Source organism: Gossypium hirsutum, chromosome A02, assembly GCF_007990345.1.
Source record: "Gossypium hirsutum isolate 1008001.06 chromosome A02, Gossypium_hirsutum_v2.1, whole genome shotgun sequence".
NCBI lineage: Eukaryota > Viridiplantae > Streptophyta > Magnoliopsida > Malvales > Malvaceae > Gossypium > Gossypium hirsutum.
Genome location: NC_053425.1, coordinates 47,056,217 through 47,079,610, shown reverse-complemented (window position 1 = coordinate 47,079,610; position 23,394 = coordinate 47,056,217). Strand labels below are relative to the sequence as shown.

Here is a 23,394-nt window from a genome sequence, read left to right as displayed (position 1 = left end):
AGAAACAGGAGCTGGAGGAGAGAGAAAATCAAGTTAAAGACTAGTATCAATAGAACAAGGTAAGTACATCAAGATTTCAATATGTTTTTAAGTTTGTTATTATTGACAAAGCATGGAAATAATGTAATAGTAGAGTTTTCTTACATAAGGTCCTATATTCTTGATATGTTAGTGAAGAGAAAATAAGAGAAAGTGATGAGAAATGGTGTCGAAAAAGAAAATAAGGGTGTTATAACATGGTAATTAATATCTTGCACTAAAATAGTTTTAGACAGCAGCAGTAGTCTAAATTTGAAAAATCATAAAAAATTGCAGAAATATAATTATAGGATGAATAAAATATGAAATTAAATATTATTAAGTCTAGTTTCTTATAGAAGAAATTATGTAAGCAATGGAATTGTAAATCATGAGATACGATGAATTTTTTGAGACAAGGTCAGACTGATTTCGGGTTCCCCTGTTCTGACTTTGTAAAATCATAAAAAATTGGATAAAAATAATTATCAGCTTAAATTTATATATTTAGAATCCTGAATGAGTATATTTTCAATAGAAATAAACGGGAACATCATTTGAATTTTGTATGAGAAGATAATTAATTTTTAGTGAAGAAGGGTCACAACTATCAGACAGCAGAATAAGGGTGACTTTAAAGAATAAACTGTACTTATTGGAAAAACAAAAAATTCTGAAAATTTTATGGAAATAAGATATACGAGTCTAGTTTCAGGGAAAATTATCGGATCTTAATTTGGAGTTCTATATCTCCAGATATAAATAATTTAGTGATTATGATGCAGATAGACAGCTTGAATATTCATAAAAGTAAATAATAAAAATTATAGATAATGTTACTTACAAGTGTGTATATACATTAAGGATGTGGAATGGAGAAGAGGAGGAGGAAAAATATGTATGAATATTCATCTAGCATAGCTAATTTGCATATTTTAGGCTCAGGGACTAAATTGAATAAAAGTAAAACTTTATGGGTAATTTTATAAAAATGTCAGAAATGACCAAATTGCATGAAATGGATTATTTTATTTTTTAAATTATAAAATTGAATGAAATTATTAATTTAGTTCAAGATCGGGGGAAAACATTTTTAGGGATTAAATTGAAAAGAGTTGAAATTATGGAAAATTCTGATATTTTATAGAATTCATGGACTGTTATCAATATGTATGAGAATAATAGCTGGAAATAAGGATTAAATTGCAAGAATTTTATTTTCCTGACCCTAAGGATGAAATCGTCATTAATTAAAAGTTTAGGGGCGAAATAGTAATTTTTCCTAGAGCATTAATTAAATGCATTAGAATATGAAATGAATGAAAATGATTATCAAATTTATTTATAAAGATCCGGACGAATCAAATACGAGACTTGATCATGGAAAAAAAATATCGGATTAATGAAATTATAAACACAAACAAGCAATGAGGTAAGTTTGTGTAACTTGAATTGTATTTTTAAATACTTGAAATATGTGGTTATGTGATGAAAATATGATTTGAATGTTCAATTCATGATAATTGATGAAATATTGATAATACTCGATATAAATTGAAAATAAATCCCGGTTGAATGGAATGGAATTTGATGGATCGTTGGAAAAGGAATTGACGGTAAAAAGGATCTAGCCCGGACGGGTGATCCTATTCTGATATAGCCCTCCTGAAGAATACGTGTAAAATGGATTTAGCCCGGATGGGTAATCCGAATTAGGGTCTGAATTTAGCCTGGACTGGTAATTCAGATCCAAGCTCATTAGAGTAATTGTCATTGTAGGGGATTTAGCCTGGACTGGTAATCCCGACAATACTCTATGAATTTATATTAAAGGGGATTTAGCCTGGACTGGTAATCCCGCTGTAAGGATGAGGTTCGCGGGAGTGTGCTTTCTGAAATGAAATGTGTAAGACCATGGTTGAAAGATACCATGGCAACAGGATATAAAATGTGTAAGACCATGGTTGAAAGATACCATGGCAACATGATATGAAATGTGTAAGACCATGGTTGAAAGATACCATGGCAACATGATATGAAATGTGTAAGACCATGGTTGAAAGATACCATGGCAATGTAACATGAAATGAACAAGACCATGGTTGAAAGATACCATGGCATCCTAATAGAAAATGAGTAAGACCATAGTTGAAAGACACTATGGCATCATGTCAAAGATAAATAAGACCGTGGATGGGAGATGCAATGACATCTATTGAACAATTGATATTCAGGTAATATATATCAGATGACGAATGGTTATATGAAATGGTTGTGTGAAATGTTTACAAGAACTGGTCATATGGAAATGTATGTACAAAATAGTTGTATGAAATAATTATGAAGATAGATAAACGAAATCAGAATAAGTACATGGAATATAATTTATGTTAGGTTTGATATAAACTTTACCGGAACAAATATGCATAAAATAAATGGAAATGATGGAGCATGAAATGTTGATATAATGAAATGATTGATATATACTTATGAAGAAACGGTAAGAGAATGATATGTTTCATGACATGTACATATATGATTATCTTTGATATGTTGATACAAGGAAATTATGTAAGTAAAGACAATTATTAAACTCAAGCATGACATGTCGAGAAAATAAGTATATCAATGTTGAATTTATATGAAATATGTGCAAGTATACTAACAATGATGTTGTTTGATGCTTAGACAAGTGTCAAGCTATTGATTGAATGATAACATGTTTAATTATAAGAAGCATTGAAATGGTAAATACTTAGATGAAAATATTTAAGATTTTGAGAAATTTTTTTATGATCCCGATTTAATTCCGATTGGTTTTTAATGTATGTTTGGGACTTCAAGGGCCCAATAGAGAGACGTTATGATTATTTTCAAAATATGAATAATAAATGACTCAGAATTATCTGAAAATGTTCAATAAACTCCGGTAATGCCTCATACCTATTCCGGAAATGGATACGGGTAGGGGGTGTTACATTTACAGTCCCACGAGGCCCAAAACATGCATTAGAAGTGGTTCGAGACTAAACCGAAAACTTTGGAAAACTCAGAAAATTTTTCATCAAAACAGGGGTCACACACCCGTGTGGCTTGGGACACGCCCGTGTGGGTAGGCCGTGTGGTCACACACACCCGTGTCCTCAGCCCGTGTAACCTTTTGTTTATGACGTCATGCACAATTTGGGGTCACACGGCCAAGTCACACGCCCGTGTCCCAGGGCCGTGTCCTTTACACGGCTGAGACACACGGCCGTGTCTCTGCCCGTGTAGCCAAGAAAATGGCTATTAACCAAGCCATTTGCCACCGTCATTTTCACACTCACATACACACTTTCAATGACACTTAACATGGCACAATTAAGCTAACAACAAAACCATAATTAAGGCTTAAAACATATCAAAACAATTATTTACTGTTCATAACAAAATTGTCAACTTGAGTCAGAGTCACTAAATTATTTATATCTTGAGCTACAGAATTCTAAATTAATATCTACTTGATTTTTCCGGAACTAGACTCAAATATCTTTCTGCCATAAAATTTTTAGAATTTATGGTTTAGCCAATAAGTACAGTTAATTCTTCAAATTCATCCATGTTTTGTTGTTTGACAGTTTCAACCTTTTTTCACTAGAAATTAATTATCTCTTAGTACGGGATTCGAATGATATTCCCATTTTTTTTCTCTTGAAAACAGACTCATTAATAATTTAAACATATAAATTTTAACCCCCAAGTATTTTTATACAATTTTTAATGATTTACCAAATTCAGAACAGGGGAACCCAAAATCATTCTGACCTTGTCTCACAAAAATTCAAATATCTAACAAAATGAAATTCTTTTGCTTACATCGTTTCTTTTATATAAAACTAGACTCAATAGGATTTAATTTAATATTTTATTCAACCTCTAATTTGATTTTCATGATTTTTGGTGATTTTTCAAAGTTATACTACTGCTGCTGTCCAAAACTGTTTTAATGTTAATTTTGCTCTTTCATGATTTCTTTGTATTCACTTTCATTTAGACATACATAACACCAAAACATATCCATAATTAGCCATTCCAATACCTAGTCATTATCGAATATTTACATGCCATTCATTGGCCAATTTAACCTATACATCAACAATAAAGACTTAAACATATCATTTTCTTACCGTCATATACATGCTCATAACTTCATACTTTATCAAGTCCACACATACCCAATCACCTTCAACATAACAACTTCCCACATGTATCATCTAGTCTAACTTCATTAACATACCATTATAAACCATATCACACAATGAAATAGGCATAGGCATATGAGTAATTAATATGCTTGCAACTCATTAACCAATATAAGCTAATTTATGTGGCTACATACCAAATCAAATTCTTAATCATTACAAGCCAATACATTTGGCCATGTCATGTCATAGACTCAAGGGTTTGCGTTCATTTACCCAACATGATAGCTTGATAGTGTGATAGCATCTCTAGCGATCTCCAACTCGAGCTAACATACAACCCTATAAGATATGGGAAAGGAAAGGGAGTAAACTACAAAGCTTAGTAAGTTCGTATGCAAATAATAATCAACAATAGTATTACATTTTCATACAACATAACATAACACAACATAAACGTCATTAAATCTTCATAGGCATAACTTACTCAATCACAATGCTTTCCCCTTCAATTTATAAGCATAATTTAATACATCTTAACATTTTCCAAACGATCGTAACCTCTCCAATATAACATACCATAATAATCATTAACAAATCATTTCAAACCTCATAGTAACATGCACATTAATTATGCGTATTCATATTTTCAAGCCCAAAGCTTAACATCTTTCAATGATTTAAACTGTTAACTTCACATACTTTCATAACCATTTTAATAGGCAATTATGCAAATCTTTCATTTTTTTTACACATATCCAATGAATCACAAATCAAGTGAACTAAACATCTTATCTCTCTATTTAATATGGCTCAAAAGCCTAACACATGATTCAATTGAATTTACCATGAATTTACACATTATCAACATAAATACTTATTCACAAGATTAACTTAAGGTCACTTTCATAGTGATCATGAACTCATAATATCATGAAGCCAATGCTTATAAACTTTACGTACATACCTATACGAACTTGTAACACAGTTATATCTTTTCATACCTTTGACATAATCTTTGAATTACCCATTGAACCACTTGGAATACTAAAGGATACCCAGGAGACCTCATATACATGGTAAGATGCCAACGTCATATCCCAGATATAGACTTACATGGGATCACATATCGATGCCGATAGCCCATCTATAGTATTACACGATGTCTCATATCGATGTCTTGTCCTAGACATGGTCTCACATGAAATCACATAAAGATGCCATATCCCAAATATGGTCTTACACGAAATCATATATAATTCTAATGTCATGACATTTGTATCCTATCTATTCTTAAGGTTCGACCGGGACTTCTGCGTTATCTTGGTATTATCGAACTTGCTCATAATATCAATCATATAAATCATATAATATTAAATCAATTTAAAACATAAATATAGCATTTCATTATTCACATACAAACTTACCTCGATACCAAAAATGGTGAAATGACCTAACCGTCAAATACTTGTTTTTCCTTCGTTCTAGGCCCAAATCTCGTTTTTCTTGATCTATAATATCAAATTTAGCTCACTTATTAGTCAAATTATTCAATGTGACCCAAAAATCATATTATGGGAAAAGTACGTTTTTGCCCTTAAAGTTTGACATATTTACATTTTTGCCCTTAAGCTCGAAAAATGAAATTTATTCAATTTCTTCGATTCCCAATCCTAGTTGAAACTCTTTTATACTTATAGCAATCCACATTTTTCATTAAATCACACTTTTATGACATATTTTATAACTTTTACAAATTAGTCCTTTTAGGCATTTTCACCGAAAATCACTTAGTAAAAGTCGTTTCTCTAACCATAAACATGCATTTTCTACCATTAAACACAAAAATACACACATATTCATCATGGGCCAAAACCCTAGACTTTAACCATATCTCAAATTAGTGGTAGAAACAGATAGATCTTGTTACAAGGATTTCAAAAACATGAAATTCATTAAAAACGAGGCTAGAACAGACTTACAATCGAGCTTGGAAGCTTAAAAAAACCCTATCCATAATTTCCCCTTGTGATATTTGGCCATGTGGTTGAAGATGGACAAAAATTGGCTTTTAATTTTGTCTTTAATTCATTTTAATTAGTAAATGACCAAAATGCCCCTAACTTAAAAATATTCGATTTCACCTATTTCATATCCATTTTTGTCCAAAAAATAACCAATGGTCTAATTTCCATTTAAGGACCTCCAATTTAAAATTTCATAGCAATTAGACACCTCTAGCTTCTAGAACTCAAGTTTTGTACTTTTTACGATTTAATCCTTTTGACTAAATTAAGTGCCCGAACGTCGAAATTTTCGAACAAAATTTTCACAAAATAATTCCGTGAAACTGTAGACCATAAAAATATAATAAAAATAATTTTTTTCTCATTGGATTTGTGGTCCCTAAACCACTGTTCCGACTATGCCCAAAATCGGGCTGTTACAGCTCTGACTCAAGTGCAAGAGGCGGATGTGGAAGAGGATGGGCAGGTTGCCCAAGTCATGACATGTGCGGGGGACTACCACCAATTTCCCATCAAATAAAAATGGTTTCCCCATCTCGGAGTACCACTGTATGTACTTTAACGAGGGCTTCAAATCGAAAGAAAGATTCATCTGATGTCTCCGCTCCATCCAATTATTCCACACTACAATATTTTGTTAATGCACTATCACCCAATTATTTCCTTATTTTCCCCTTTTGTTAATCTCGTGGATCTTCCCTAATTGCACTAGTGGTGCCGGGATATACTGTATGCATCCAAACTATTAGAGTATTTTATCCTCTTTATACCACTCCACTATCTGGAAATTGATAATAGGTGCGTTAATGCACCACAGGTGTGAGTGGATATGGGTAGGCAAGGGAATTACAGTCGCAATTTGCAGGAAGGAATAGGGCATCCAGATGAATTGCACAATTAATAACATGGTTATATTAACACAGTTTTGAGTAAGATAGATAAAATAGTTACATGTTACGAACATTGGAATAGCTTACCACTTCCCCAGCATGTGTCTCAATCATCAGATGGTATATCGAAACCGTGTATGACCTCCCGATACTCAGATTAGTACTCCATCTATGAAAACGAAAAAATTATCATTAGAAAAAAATGACAAATAATTGCTATAATGGGTAAAATTTTGTCACCTATTCACAAGTGATAATACATATGCTTGGTGATTAACCGATGCCAAGAATAGCATCCGGTAAAGCGCTCAAGACTGTAGCAATATGAGGCATCCGCATATATCCACGACAAAAGGCTTTGTCATCCGAGTAAGCTCACGATACAACATAGTTAGTACCGCGAAACCCCAACTATTCGAACGGACGTTATGCAAATCAGTTAACCATTTACACGAGCCCTCAATGCGTTGTACGAGCCCTGACACTATTAAATTACAGAAATAGTTAATATAACCTAATTTAATTCTGTAAATGACGTGAAACTTTTTATAAAGGGACCTATGAGTAACATATAACAATTTTATTACCATATCATTAACCGTGTTTGATATGTGATCATCACCGTTAACCAAAAAACTCATTTAGATATCTGCAATTTTAAAAAAAAAATGAGTTCAATTAGTTTGTTGCAAAAAATACATTTTGGTAATTAATTTGTATTTGGGCATTTTATCTACTAATAGGAAAAATATTATTAAAATACAGAAATGTTACACCTTAACACGGAGTTGCGAATAACACATTTCGATAATTATCTAAGGTGGTCCATTTTAAATAATTATCGAAACACCTAAATGTAATACAATAAGTATTACAATAAATATAGTATAATAATATCATTACAAAAATACTAAACAGTTTTGTCCACATAACATTATTATATAAACTAAACAGTATATAATAAACTTATTTATACTGGTTTAGTAATTAACAAAATAAAAAATATCTCATAAATTCTAACTCAATGGTCCTATATTTTACTTACATAAAAAATAAAAAAAATTATGTTAAAATAACATAAATTATCAAAACAAAATAAACCTAATTGGACTATATGTTATTATTTGCATCTAATAATAAACAAAAAAATGTTAATAAAAAAATATAACAGAAACAAACCTCCACACTTTCTTTCAAACAAAAATAGTACCTTACAAAAATAATTTTTAAAAAAAATCAAACTATCAATAAATCAAAAACATTTGTCCAAAAATTCAAAAACAACAAAAATTAACATTTATAACTTATAAATCACAATAAACACTGAACTAAACGAATATTTTATGAATACTAAAAAATTACCTTTTTTGATATTTTTTGTTAAAATCCTAAACAAAATTCTCTTTTGATCTTTTTTTATATTTTTTTCAAACCCTAAACAAAACTCTCTAATCCTTTTTAACCTTAAAAAAAACCCCTTAATTCTTTTTTTCTATACCCTAATAAAAAAACCCTGTAATCGCCTTTTTATTCAAACCCTAAACTCTAACAAAATCCTTTTGTTCAAACCTCAAATCCTTAACAAATGTTTTTTTTTCCGGCTCTTCTCTATTTTGTAAATCTTTTTTTCTGTTTTTTTCCTTCTTCTCATTCTCTTCTCTTTTGATCTAATCTGTTTTCTTTTTTCTTTTTTTTTCTTTTTCACTTTGAGGGACCATGGTTATAAGGTCCCACAAACCCAATTTCACAAGACCTTAAGGGTCTCGTCCCATCACGACGCAGTAGTCGAGGGAATTAGGGTTGACACGATGCCACCTGTCAAGAGGGCTTCACCAGTGTCGCCTGGCACCCACCCTTCACCCAATTTTTTCGATTTTTCTTTTTGTTCATTTTCATTTTATATTTATTTTGTATTTATACTCACCTATTAAAAAAGTGTTTTTTTCACTATCAGTTAGAGAAGTCTGAAAATAGAGGTGGTGCCACCTATGCACCACCCTCTACCATCCCTGATATACCATTTTCGTAAATAATTCAGTTGGTTACCATTTTAGAATTTTTTTTTATATTATATATGCAAAAAAGCATAAATCTAAATTTGTTTTAAAGATAATTAATACCTAAACTTGAATATCTTACTTATATTGATACATGACTAATGTTGTTGGTTTTGTGTTCACACGTGCTATAAAAATATAAAAAAATTCGTAAATTAAAAAAGTTATTAATAATTAACGTTGCTTCAGAAACAGGAAAAGAAGATTTGCGATGCGATCCAAAACAAATGTCAATTATGCAACCTATATCCTTGGAACTCTGTTCCGTTTATATTATAACTCCTAAACGCCACCGTTTCCTTTCTCGGTTCAAAGTCTCCCTTTTTTTTCTCCCCCAGTTCCTATTCTGACTTTTTTTTTTTTAATCTACCCTTGTATGTCTGAGCTTCTTCTTTTTTCTCTAAAATATTGATGAAAAATCAAGTATTTCAAGTTTGGAAGTGGTGAATGTGGAAGCTGTCCAAATTAGTGTACAAAAAAAGGTCTCCTTTTTAAGGTTAGAAACCTTCAACCTCTTCTTCTTCTTCATATGTATTTAGACTGTTTTGAGGTTGCTTTTGATTAATTCTGTGATGAAAAGGTTCTTATTCTAGCACAAAAATTGGGTTTATGTTAAATATGGAAAGAAATTATGTTTCTTTGACGGGATTTTTTCTACTGCTAGTTGTTGTCGATTGCTCAAGTTCTGATCCAAAGGTGAGTTTTTTTTTTTAAAACGGAGAATGTTGATTAAATTGTTTAATTTCATTCATGGGATCAAATAAAATTTCTCATTGATTTTTCCTTTTTAGGGGAATGAACAGACTGGTTTAAATCAGAAATTAGATGGCACAGTGGAACCGGTGAAAGAAAATGGTAATTCTAAATCTGTTTCAGATTCAATTGGAATTAAAAACTTGAAAGGAAATGGAGGAGATCAAACTAATGGATCAAAATGAGATATTGGGAGTTTTACAAGTAAGAGTAATTTGAAACTGCAATCAGGTTCAAATGGAGGTGAGAATTTGGTGAAGGATGGGAAAGATTCAAGTAGTGAAGCAGAAGGAAAGTCAGACAATGAACAAGGAGGTGATATTGAGCACAAGGGTCGGGAAGAATCACATGTTGAAACCGGAGGAAAGACCAATGGTGGAGAAGGTGATAATGTGCAAAAGGCTTAGCAAGAATCACATTTTGATGCCGGAGGAAAGGCGGATGGTGGAAAAGGTGATAATGAGCACAAGGGTAAGGACGAATTGCGGTTTGAAGCCGGAGGAAAAGTGGACAATACAAAAGGTGATAACGAGTAAAAGGGTAAGGAAGAATCGCAGTTTGAAGCCAGAGGACAGGCAGATGGTGGAAAAGGCGATAAGGAGGGTCAGGAATCCAAAGGAGCAGTAGATGGTGCGAAAGAAGGTGATAATGAGCAAAAAGGTCAGAAAGAATCAAATCTTAAAACCAGAGGAGAGACGAATGGTGCAAAAGAAGGTGATAACATGCAAAAGGGTTTGGAAGAATCAAAACATGATAACAAAGGGAATACAGATGGTGAGATAGAAGGTAACAATGTGCCAAAGGATCAGGAAAAGTCAAATATTGAAGCCAAAGAAAAGATGGATGGTGAAGAAAAGGAAAAACCCGATGATAGTGAAGATCATAAGGAAGTTAAGTCCGAGAAAGACAAGACCCAGAAGTTGGTTATGCCACCACCACCACCAACATGGAAAGATGGTTTTCGGGGTGAAGAATGTGATCCTTCTAATATGTGTATGGACAAGAATAAACGGTTTGCTGCGTGTTTGCGAGTCCCAGGAAATGGTAAGTGTCATCTAACTAGGCTATCATTTTGACTCTTTTTATTTTTCTGGTAATGTGATTGCAAATATCTTATTTCTTTTATTGTGATTTGTGAGATTTAACATTCTACATTGTAGACATCTATGGAAGTTTTTAACATTGTAAAAAAGTATGATATAGAGTTTAGACAAAATTTGTTTCTCTCTTCCTCGCTTAATTATTCTGCATTGTAAAATTCGGCCTTTTTTAACTTTTGTCTGAAAATGTTACAGAATCTCCAGATCTATCACTTCTGATTCAGAACAAGGGAAATGGGGCTTTAGCCATTAAAATATCAGCTCCTGCTTTTGTTCGGTTGGAGGAAACAGATGTTCAAATCTAAGAGAAACAAGACAGAAAGGTATTTGTAAATGATTGCCAACTCCATGTGAGCATCAGGTAGAATCACAAATTATGGCTCATTAGATGCAAGGTCTTTTTCCCCTTTTAACTTAATGGTTTGAATCAACTCTTGATTACTCGGTATGCAATCAACACCAGTGCCATCTAAATGGGGTAGGCAAAAAATTAATAAACCTTAGCCATTATCTTAGCACATTTGTTTCTTTGAAAACTGTTTAGTTATCTTTACCTTTCAAAGATGAATGATGCTGCACCTGCAAGTGCCCTTCATTAGAGGTCCTTGCAAGAACATGCCTTGCTTGTATACTCACTAAGGAGTTTTAAATGAAATTAACCATCACACACGACCAAGATTATTGATGGCCTACATAAATAAATTAGCTAGTGGCATATTTGTTGCTAAATTCGTGGATAACTTCAACAAGCCCGATATGCCACAGCTGGAATGTATACCAGTTCCATAGTCCAACCGTGTTCTTTTGTTTCTTTTGCTTATACTTTCTATGTTTCATCTAATGACTTGATTGGTAATTTTCAACCCTATGCATTGCTTGCTTTGTGATGAGTTATGAAACATGCAGAATATACTATCCGATAATAGTTTGGGTTTTGATTGATATCTAAATTGCATTTGCACAGGTAAAGGTCTCCATAAAAGGTTCTGGAATAGGGAACATGATAGTCTTGAAGGATGGTAAAGGAGAATGCAGTCTCGATTTCAAGGAGTTGATCGTTCATAATTCCGCAACGTCTTACGTAAACTTCTTGTCACAAACCCCTACAACTGCGTTTATATTTCTTGCCGCTATAATGATATTAGCATCAGGTTGGATGTGCATGAGTTTCCGGCGCAAGATACTTGCATCCAATAGCTTGAAGTACCGAAGGCTCGACATGGAGCTGCCTGTATCAGTTGCGGCAAAAGCAGAACCAGAACGAGATGTTAACGACAGGTGGGATAATAGCTGGGGTGATGATTGGGATGACGAGGAAGCACCTATGACTCCGTCGAAGCCTGTCACACCTGGCCTCTCCTCCAAAGGCCTTGCCTCCCGACGGTTGAGTAAAGAGGGATGGAAGGACTAATACCATTTTTGATTCAAACAAGCAACCAAAACTTAATCAAAGAATACTGTAGTATGTAATGTGCTGGTTTATTTTAGTTGATCAGTTTTTCCACTTAGAAAGCAGTTTGTTTCTTTTTTGTTTTATTTATTTATTTCTTTAGCTGAGGGGATGTAGCTGAGTGGGACTGTCACTGTTTTTGTATTGACCTCTGAATCCAACCAAATTTCATCGGCTCAATTTGGTTTGGTCGATCGGTTATAAAATTTTTTTTATTTAAAAAAAGGTATATATAAATTTAAAGTTATTTATATGAATTTAAATATAAAATATTTATTCTTTAAAAATATTTATCTTTATATTGATAAAAAATTAGAAATAATCTTAAACTAAATGAAACTTATAATTCAATTCAAATAATTACTGCTTTTTAACTTCTGAGTGCATTTATTTGGTTGAATCTTAATAATTGTCATAATGTTAAGTTCTAAAATAAGATTATTTTATTTAAATTTTAAATATTTAGGTCACCCTATAATTTTGCATTTACGGGTTATCTTTAACTTCTAGACCAATTTTTCATTTGTTATTTTTTTAATCAATTAAATTTTTTTTCAAATAAAATTTAAGACTAAATAAAAATAAAAATATTTTTTTTCTTGACAGTAAAAATAGTAAATGTCATACTTTTAAAATTATAACTATTACATTTACTCTGATGTTAATTATGGTTATAACTATAACTATAACTATGCTTCATGGTGCAATCACTCTTTATAAATTATAAATTTATTTCAACATCATATATTTATTTATCAATATATAAATTATAATAAAATATAATAGTTGCAATAATTTATCTAATTTCATGCAAATTGAGATTAAAAATGTTAAAGCAATTAAACTTGTTTTAAAAAAATAAATTTTATAAAAATAACAATTTAGTAAAATGTGCTTTTAGGTAATTTTACATTTTGTAACAAAAAACATGTATTTTACGTTCCAGCCAAATGAACTAAACAAGGTATGTAGATTTTGCCCGTAACCCTACATTTTTGTAACCCTATTACAAAACGTAATCTTACATTCCTTGCAAAGATACATAGTAATTGGATTTAAACATAATTGCGTGTAGTTGTGTGACATTTTTGAGTAACCATTGTCATTAATAGTTTTCACTGATCTCACTCTCCAAGTAATTATAAACAGTTACACTCAAATCTAATTACTTTATGGCTTTCTAAACATGTTTCTACATGATTTAAGTTTAAAATTTATTTTTATACAATAATAATATTTTATTTTAAGATATATTTTTTTTAAAAATATAATTATATGTGATTTTACTAATCTTGTTAAAATAAAATGAATTCTTTATTGATGAGAATAATTTATTGTACATTTTTACCTACAAATAGTTAACTAGATTATATATGTAATACCCCGAAAATTACTACAGTAAGAAAATAAGATATTATCCTTGATATAGTTAAGTAAGGGAATAAAGTGACAAAAAGGGAAATTTTATTATGTCAACATTGGGAAGTATATTATGATATATTACATTATTAATTCAAGAAAGGACTAAATTGTAAAAGTGAGAAAAGTTTTGTTGTCCAAGAGTAAATATTTAAAATTTGTTAAAGTGTAAATATAAAAAAGTTAAAGGACCAATAGTGAAAATATTTTAGGGGTGGAATAATCTAGAAACTAAGAAAAATGGATGAATTAGGACCAAATTGAATAGCTAAAGAATTATGAGGGACTAAATCGTAATTTTTCCAAATTAAGTGATGACTCAATGATGGAATTTTAAAAGATTACGAAGGGAAAAATGGTCAATTAGTACGAGAGAGAATTCTAGAATGTAATGATTATGTTGATGATATTTTAAATTAATTAATTAGATAAATATTATTTTATTAATATTTTAATAATATATTTATGATTATTTTATTATTTTATTTAGTATATATATATAGATATGTGTGTGTGAAAAAAACACACACACACACACACACATACCATCCATCATCTTTCCATGCATTTTACGTTAGAAGAGAAGAGAAGAAAAAAAGTTTTGCTTTCTTTACAATTTAATCCTTCCATCAAAAATTCACCATTTTCACCTAGAAATCAAAAGAATTTCCATAGCTACCAAGAGAGAAAAATATTAAGGAGACTAAGGGGAGTTAGAATATCAAGTTGGATTCAAGAAATCGAAGCTGAAGGAGAGAAAAATCTAGTTAAAGATTGAAATTAATATGACAAGGTAAGAACTTTAAGACTTGAATATATTTTAAGTAGAGTTTTTCATGTAAGGTAATATCAAAAGCATGAAATGATGTTAAGGAAGAGTTTTCTTATATAAGGTTCTATGTTCTTGATATACTAGTGAAGGAAAATAAGAGAAAATGATGGGAAATATTGTAGAGAATGGAAATAAGGGTGTTATAAACTTGGTAATCAATATGTTACACTAAAATAGTTTTGGATAGCAACAGTAGTTAAAATTTGAAAAATCACCAATAATTGTGGAAATCAAATTAGAGGTTGAATAAAATATGAAATTAAATTTTATTGAGTCTAGTTTTTCATAGAAGAAATTGTGTAAGCAATGGAATTGTAAATTGTGAGATATAATAAATTTTATGAGACAAAGTCAGAATAATTTCGGGTTCTTATGTTTTGAATTTGGAAAATCATAAAAAATTGGATAAAAATAATTAGGGGCTTAAATTTATATTTTAAAATTCTTAATGAGTCTATTTTCAATAGAAACAAACGGAAACATCATCCAAATTCTGTACTAAAAGATAGTTAATATTTAGTAAGGAAAGATCGAAGCTATTAAACAGCAGAATAAGGGTAAGTTTGAAGATTTTACTGTACTTACTGGCTAAATTATAAATTTTGAAATTTTTATGGTAGAAATATATTTGAGTCTAGTTTTAGAAACATCAAGCGGTTCTTAATTTAAAATTCTATAGCTTAAGATATAAATAATTTAGTGACTATGACTCAAGTGGACAGCTTGATATGAACATATGAGAAAATAGTGGAATTATATATACATTAAGGATATGGAATGGAGAGGAGGAGGAGAAAAATATATATGAATATTTAGTTAGCATGGGTTACATTCAAGTGGTTAATTTGCATGTTTTAGGTTCGGAGACTAAATTGAATAAAAGAAAAACTTTAGGGGTAATTTTGTAAAAATTGAGGAAAATAGAAAATTATTGAAATGCCCCTAAATCTTGGTATTTTTGCAATTTAGCCAGATAAGTTCGTGAAACCTAATTATGTGATATAAGGAAATATGAGTTGATGGTACGTGAAATATTGATATAATGAATTAACTGATTTATGTTTATGAAGAAACGGTAAGAGAATGATATTTATCATGACATGTAAATATGTTATTATCTTTGATACGTTGATACAAAGAAAATAAGTATGTTTAGGGGGCAATATTTTTATTTTGATTGGTCCCAAATATGAATGCTAGATGAAATAAAATGTCTGATAAATAAATTTGTAACTCCGTTAATGTCTCGTACCTTGTTCCGGTGACGGATACGGGTAGGGGGTGTTACAATATACTTGACCATGACCAATTGATGAAGATAATGAGTATATGTTCAATGTTGAAAAAGAGAATAATGCAACAAATATAAAATGTTAGAGTAATTAGATAATAATTGCAGTGACTTTTTTTGTTAATTTTTTAAAATCGTATTGTTGAAAATTTTTTGGGCTAAAATGTTATATACATGATTTTATTTTAAGTTTAGTTAATTGTTTAGAAAAAAATTTCTCAAGTATTATAAATATTTTTTATAATAATTAATATTATTTTAGAATTTAATATTATGTAGTTGTGTAATTACTATTTATACTACTAAATATGACATAGAACATTACGATATAATTACACTTTGGTAATCAAATAGTCTAATAAATTAGAATTCATTGATTCAATTACTTTGTCGTAATAACTGAATTAAAACGAAACCGAATTTAATAAAACTAAATCGAAATTCGAATTGATATTTGATTTTGTTTAGGACGGTAGGCAAGGGCCTTGGCCCCTTAAAATGAAAAATTTGTATTTTAATTTATCTAATATTTAAAAAAATATATAAATTAATACATGATAAAATTATATTTTGACCCCTAAAATAATAAAATTGTAATTTAATCTTTTTAAAAGTTAGAAAATTTTAAGTTTACAATAAAAAATTTTGTAGTTTGACCCATAAATTTTTTTAATTTAATTTGAAACTTTTAACTTCACCCATAGCCCAAATGTAATAAGTTAAGGCTTCCTAAGCCCAAATTTAATAAGTTAACACTCGTAGGCCCAAAATTTAGTAGTTTCCTGGATTGATCTAGAGTCATTCTCTTCCTTCCTTAGCCCATAAAGGTAAATAACAACAGAAAAAATGTGTCGGATTGAGATTCATCCAGCCTTCCCCCCATTCCCTTTGCAGTTATATAATCAGGAACAGTTGCCGCCTTGTGAGTAATATAATATTTCAGGTAAAGTATGCTAGTTGTGACTCAATTATTAGTAAATTATTTTTAGTGACTTAATTATTAAAAAGTTACAAAATGATTACTAAATTATTTAATTTTTTTCTTTTTTGGTCACCAACAGTTAAATTATTAATAGAAAGATAACTTGACAACTTTTAAAATTGACATAATAACAACTTTACTACTCAACATTATACATTGTGTCAATTTAGTCTTGATTCCAAAAAAATTAACCTTCAACATTTACACATTATATAATTTGGTCATTCTTTTCTGCAACTTTACTTTTATTTGTGATATTAAGGGTTAATTTTAAAAGAATGAAAAAAAGATGAAAATCATTATCTTGGATTTTTTGGTGTTTGCATTTTTAGTATATTTTCGATCAAATTTAGTTGATAGATTTTTAGCTTTTTAGATAAAATGGTCACAAAGAAAAGCAAAGTTGAAAAAAAAAAGGGACCTAATTACACAATGTGCAAACTCTTTTTAGATCAAGACTAAATTGAAACAGTGTATAAATGTTGATGGTTAAAGTTGTTATTATTTCAATTTTATAAGTTGCCGCATCATCTTCTTATTGCCATTTAATCTCAGGTGAACAAAAAGGAAAAAATCAAATAGTTGTGTAGCCTTTTTGTAACTTTTCATAGTTGAGTGACCAAAAAAAGAACTTACCAATAATTGGGTGACTACAAATGTAGTTTACCCTAATTTTTTTTTTTTGATTGAATCATAAATGAAAAGGGCGAGATCTATTTAGACTGATGTCCTTTCATAACTTTTTATAAGACTAATATTTTAACAATCAACCATTGAATTTATTAAGATATTTGTACTTGTCATGCATGTAAAATTTTTAATCAATCCAATATTTCTTTCATATTGATCTAAAATATAGTCTATATTAATATATATTTAAAGGTTGAATTTTTTTTTTACATAAAACGAATAGTTAGAAAATTTCAATGTATGCCTAACATGATGTGCATAATTTACATAAATAAAGAATAAAATATGACAATTGGATCGTTAAAATATAAATTGCGAAAGAGTGTAAAACCTTTAAGTTTTATACTGGTGGAAGTGAATCTTTTATAAATTGATATGATATCTGTTAGAGTTACTGTTAAAGCCAGTTAGTAGGTTAGTTGCTAAAGCAGTTAAGTTGTTAAAGATACTTCAGTAGCCTCACTCCTTTATAAATGCATGTATTGGCTACTCGTAACAAGTGAGAAAAGGTTTCTATGAATGCACAAGGGTTTACACCCTAGTTTCCTCCATAATTCAACATGATATCAGTAGTTCAGGTTCTCTTGGGGTTGAAGTTCTAAGCTCTTAGTTGTTTTTATGGCTCCACTGTCCAGTCCATCAGTTTTTCATCCCACTGATCCCACACTGGTGTCGAGTTTTGCAGATAACGTAGTAGATGGCCGATTCTTCTTTACCAATAAAGTTAGTATTTTTCTTGAAGATTTTAATTACCTCTTATAGCGTCAACAGATTCTTTTAGCTGTTAAAACCTATAAGCTTCAACGTTTTCTTGATCTCCACACGGTTCCGCCACCTCAGATGATTTCTGGTGAAGATGGAGAACTTCAAGAAAATGTTGAGTTCTCAAGATTCAAACAACAAGACAGTGCAATTGCTTTCTGGCTTTTGTCTTCCGTCAGCCAGGCTGTGCTTCCACATCTAATTGGCATGGACACAAGTGCCCAGATCTGGAACGCTATTGTATCTCTGTATGGTAGCAAAACTACTTCACGACTGATGTTCAATCGGCATGCTCTTCACTCGCAATGCAAAGGTGATTTGTCAATGAGAGAATTTTTAATGAAAGTTAAGTCCTATTGTGATAGTCTGGCAAGCTGTGGTGAAATTATCAGCGATCACGAACACGTTACTGTGATTCTCAATGGCTTGCCCCCTGAATATGAGTCCATCATTTCAATCATAGTTACTAGTTAACTTCCTTACAGTGTCAGGCAGTCACAACCATGTTAGTTGATGCCGAAGGACGACAACAGATCACAGTGGCTGAGATCCCTAGCTTGACCAACCTAGTCTCAGAACACCACCCAGATGCTATGTCTGACAGCACTACATCAACCTATTGTCCATCTTCTCGTGGCCGCGGTCGGGGTCGTTCCTCAGGATCACGGGTTCAGTGTCAATTGTATGGTAAGACAGGACATCTGGTTGATCGTTGCTATCACAGGTTTGATGCAACCTACAAGAGCACTTGGTACAGGCCTCCACCTCAGGGAAACATGTGTCTATACATGCTTAACTCGACTCCTTGGGCACCACCCTCTCTATCACCTATGTCCATACCTCCACCTGCAGGCTGGCCATATCAGATGGCGCCTACTCCAATCTAGGCAAATCTTTTTTTGGGCACTCCTATGCAATCTGCTCCCCCGTCCACAACAGTCCAGCCTCATGCTCTTCTGGCCACACCTGAGACCATAAGGGACAACGCCTGGTATCCTGATTCCGGTGCAACACATCATCTGACTCACTTAGCTGCCTCTGTTGGAGATAATCCCTCACAAGTTTATGTTTGCAATGGAATGCTCTTCCGGTGTTATACTCTGGTCAATCCTCTCTACTTACTATGACACGACCATTGCATCTGAAGTCATTATTATTTGCACCTAGCATAACCAAAAATTTACTTTTTGTGTCTAAATTCACGAAGGATATCCAGGTCATGTTTGAGTTCCTCCCCACACAATGCTAGGTACGTGACTTGCGGACCAAGGAGGTGCTTCTACGAGGGTTTTACATCGTGGTCTATACAGGCGTCACTTAACAGATGCTCGCATGAAAGACAAGGACAGTCGCATAGCTCAGTTACTTATAGTCAGTACGTCAGTTCCTCTAAGTGTGTGGCACTCTAGACTAGGTCACCCATGTAAAAAAAAACTACTCAAGGCATTACTATACTGTAATATGTCAATTAATGATAATAAAATAGATTTCCCTTGTGTTGCTTGCCATCTAGGCAAAGAATGTAAGCTACCATTTTCCAAGTCAATCTCTTAGTATACTACTCCTCTACAGCTTGTAACAACTGATGTTTGGGGGCTTGCTCCTCATCCGTCCAACAAATTCCAGTAATATGTGGCTTTTACTGACGCATTTACTAGGTATACATGGCTTTATTTTCTGCACAAGAAATCTGAGGTTCTCACTATGTTTCAAATATTCCACAAACAAGTCGAGAGAGCACTTAGCAAGCAACTTTGCACTTTACAAACAAATAATTGGGGGAGTTTCAAGTGCTAAAACACTACCTAGCTCAGCATGGAATCACTCAGAGGTTCACATGCCCATACACTTCAGCACAAAACAGCATAGTTGAACGAAAACACAGTCAGATTGTAGAAACAAGACTCTCCATGTTAACTCATGTTTTCATGCTTGTCACCTATTGGAATGAAGCCTTCAGCCATGCCATCTATCTCATCAACAGACTACCTTCAGCTCACTAGGTTATGTTTACCCTTATGAAAAACTGTTTCAAACTAAACCCAACTACACGTTCCTTACAACCTTTGGCTGCCTCTGCTTTCCAAACCTTAGACCGTACAATAGCCATAAACCTCAATTTCGATCGACATCATGTACTTTCTTAGGCTATTCTCCAGTTCACAAAGGATATCGCTGCCGAGCCAGTGACAGTCGTGTGTACATATCTAGACATGTTACATTCCATAAAAATATATTCCCATTCAAAAATATCACCACTAAACCTGTTACACCCGAGTTTCAACCTTAAACTAGCTCAAAATTACTTGTTCTAGAACCTAAGTCTCAGTCAATTAGTCACACATCAACTATGCCTACCAGTACTCCTCTACACACACTTGTCATATCACTATCAACCTTACCTACATCAACACAATCACCCTCTACTCACTCAGTATCCTCTACTCCCAATAACCACATACCTCAACCCTCACTCCCTGCTACACAAAATATACATGCTATGACCACCCAAAGTAAAGCTGGAATATTCAAGCCTAAGGCTTATCTGAGTAGTGTTACACATACAATCCCAGACAACATTTATGAAGCCATGAAACATGTAGAATGGAAAGATGCTGTTCATGTTGAGTTACGTGCGCTTGTGCACAACAACACCTGGACTATTTGTCCCCTGCCCTTACTTCGCCGAGCCATTGGCTGCAAATGGTTGTTTAAAGTTAAACAAAAAGCTGATGGCACTGTAGAGTGATACAAATTTCTACTTGGGGCAAAGGGCTTCTCTCAACATGTAGGCACTGATTTCAAAGATACATTTAGTCCAGTGGTTTAGGCTATCACCATCAAGACCATACTTCCAGTTGTTGTGATGAAGGGGTGGCCATTGCGTCAAGTAGATGTCAACAATGCGTTCTTGAATGGGGAGCTCACTGAAGAAATTTTCATGGACCAGCCATCTAGGTTTAAGGTATCAGGCTCCAATGGGCAGAAGATAGTGTGTAAGTTGAATAAAGCACTGTATGGACTCCGACAGGCCCATCGAGCGTAGTTCCACACGCTCAAAAATTTCTTAATCAGCAAGTTTGGCTTCCAAGCCTCAAAGGCTAACCCATCGTTATTTATCCGTAAGACCTTAGAGTGTCACTTACTGCTGATGGCCTATGTTGACGATATAGTGATCACTGGCAGCTCGAGTCAATGCATTGATAATGTTGTGCATCAACTTCATGTAAAATTTACCCTTAAGGACATGGGCCAACTAAACTATTTTCTTGGCATTGAAGTTTAGTCTTCGTCTCAAGGATTGTTCCTTAGTCAAAAGAAGTATGTGCAGGAGATACTGAGGAAGACAGAAATGGAAGGAGCAGCTACTACTCCCACTCTTATGGTAGTCATGCCTAAGTTGATGGCCGCTGATGATAGTCAGATCCTTGCAGATAGCCACCTCTATCGAAGTACCGTCGGCATGCTTCAGTACCTGTGTATTATAAGACCTGATTTATCATACTTTGTGAATAAACTTAGCCAATATATGAATGCACCAAGTGATAATCATTGGCGAGCAGTCAAACGTGTCATACACTACCTTATTGGAACTATGGACCATGGTTTGTGGTTCTCACAAGGTCAATTAAAATTAGTCAGCTATTCTGATGTAGACTGGGCCTCTTCAGTCGACGACAGGCGTTCAACCACAAGTTATGTCATATTCTTAGGGTCGAATCCGATAGCCTGGTGCTCAAAGAAACAAGCAGTGGTTTCTTGATCGTCTTCAGAAGCTGAGTATCGCAGCTTGGCTAATTGTGTGTCCGAACTGTTATAGATCAAGCAGCTACTAGAAGAAATTGGTGTATTTGTGGAACATACACCAATAGTCTGGTGTGACAAAACATCCACTATCTCTATGTCAGCCAACCCCACTCACCATGCCAGAGTCAAACATGTTGAAATTGACCATCATTTTGTTAGAGAAAAAGTGGTCGATGGCACCTTGGAAGTTAACTTTGTACCGTCAGCTCACCAAATTGCTAATGTGCTTACAAAGCCAATTGCTCCCAAGCAGTTTACAGTGCTTCGCAGCGCTCTACAAGTCACAACAAGAGATGCAGCTTCCAGACTTCAAAAGATCAGAGAACCAGGAGAATGTTAGAGTTACTGTTAAAGTCAGTTAGTAGGTAGTTGCTAAAGCAGTTAAGCTATTAAAGATACTTCAGTAGCCTCACTCCTTTATAAATGCATGTATTGGCTACTCGTAACAAGTGAGAAAAAGTTTCTATGAATGCATAAGGGTTTACACCTTAGTTTCCTCCATAATTCAACAATATCAATATTGAGTTTATCAATATAATTGTATTATTCATGCATGTAAAAATTTAAATCGATATAATATCTCTATTAAATTAATCTAAAACATTGTTTATATTAATATATATTTAACGATTGAAATTTTTTCACCCAAAGTAAACTAGTTAAAAGAATTTGTTAGTTTGACATGCATAATTTAAATAAATGAAAAAAATGATAATCGAAATCTAATAAAATATTTGATATGTAAATGAAGAATTACTATTATTATTAAGTTGGTAAAATTCTAGTCAATCTTTGAACCAAAATTTGTGTTTCGCTCTCATAATTTTAATATTTATTTTTCACATTTTAGTTAACAAACTGAGAGAAAACATTTTATTGATAGAATCACAACTAAAATGATGAAATTCGATTTTTAAATAACCCCATAATTTTTTATTATAAGAAAACATATAATATGTTTGAAAAAAAAGATAAATATATGAGTAAATTCTTGAAAAAGAAAAAAAAAGGACAAGCATATGAGTAAGTATAATTGTAGTAAAAAATGGATTATCATGTTGAACGAATCCTTGAACCAAAATTTGTCCTTTTTTACGGAACTTATTTACTGGCTCTCATAAATTTATTATTTTAC

The 23,394-nt window shown here is 32.4% G+C and overlaps 1 protein-coding gene across 1 annotated transcript; it reads left to right on the top strand.

Annotated features, from left to right (window-relative positions):
- Positions 1-9,476: 9,476 nt before the first annotated feature.
- Positions 9,477-12,723, top strand: LOC107952073 (uncharacterized). The gene is given in 4 exon segments (XM_041085612.1): positions 9,477-9,669; positions 9,977-10,970; positions 11,222-11,349; positions 11,991-12,723. Coding segments are annotated over 3 exon segments (897 nt in total). The 5' UTR covers positions 9,477-9,669; positions 9,977-10,648; the 3' UTR covers positions 12,438-12,723.
- The last annotated feature ends 10,671 nt before the right edge of the window (positions 12,724-23,394 follow it).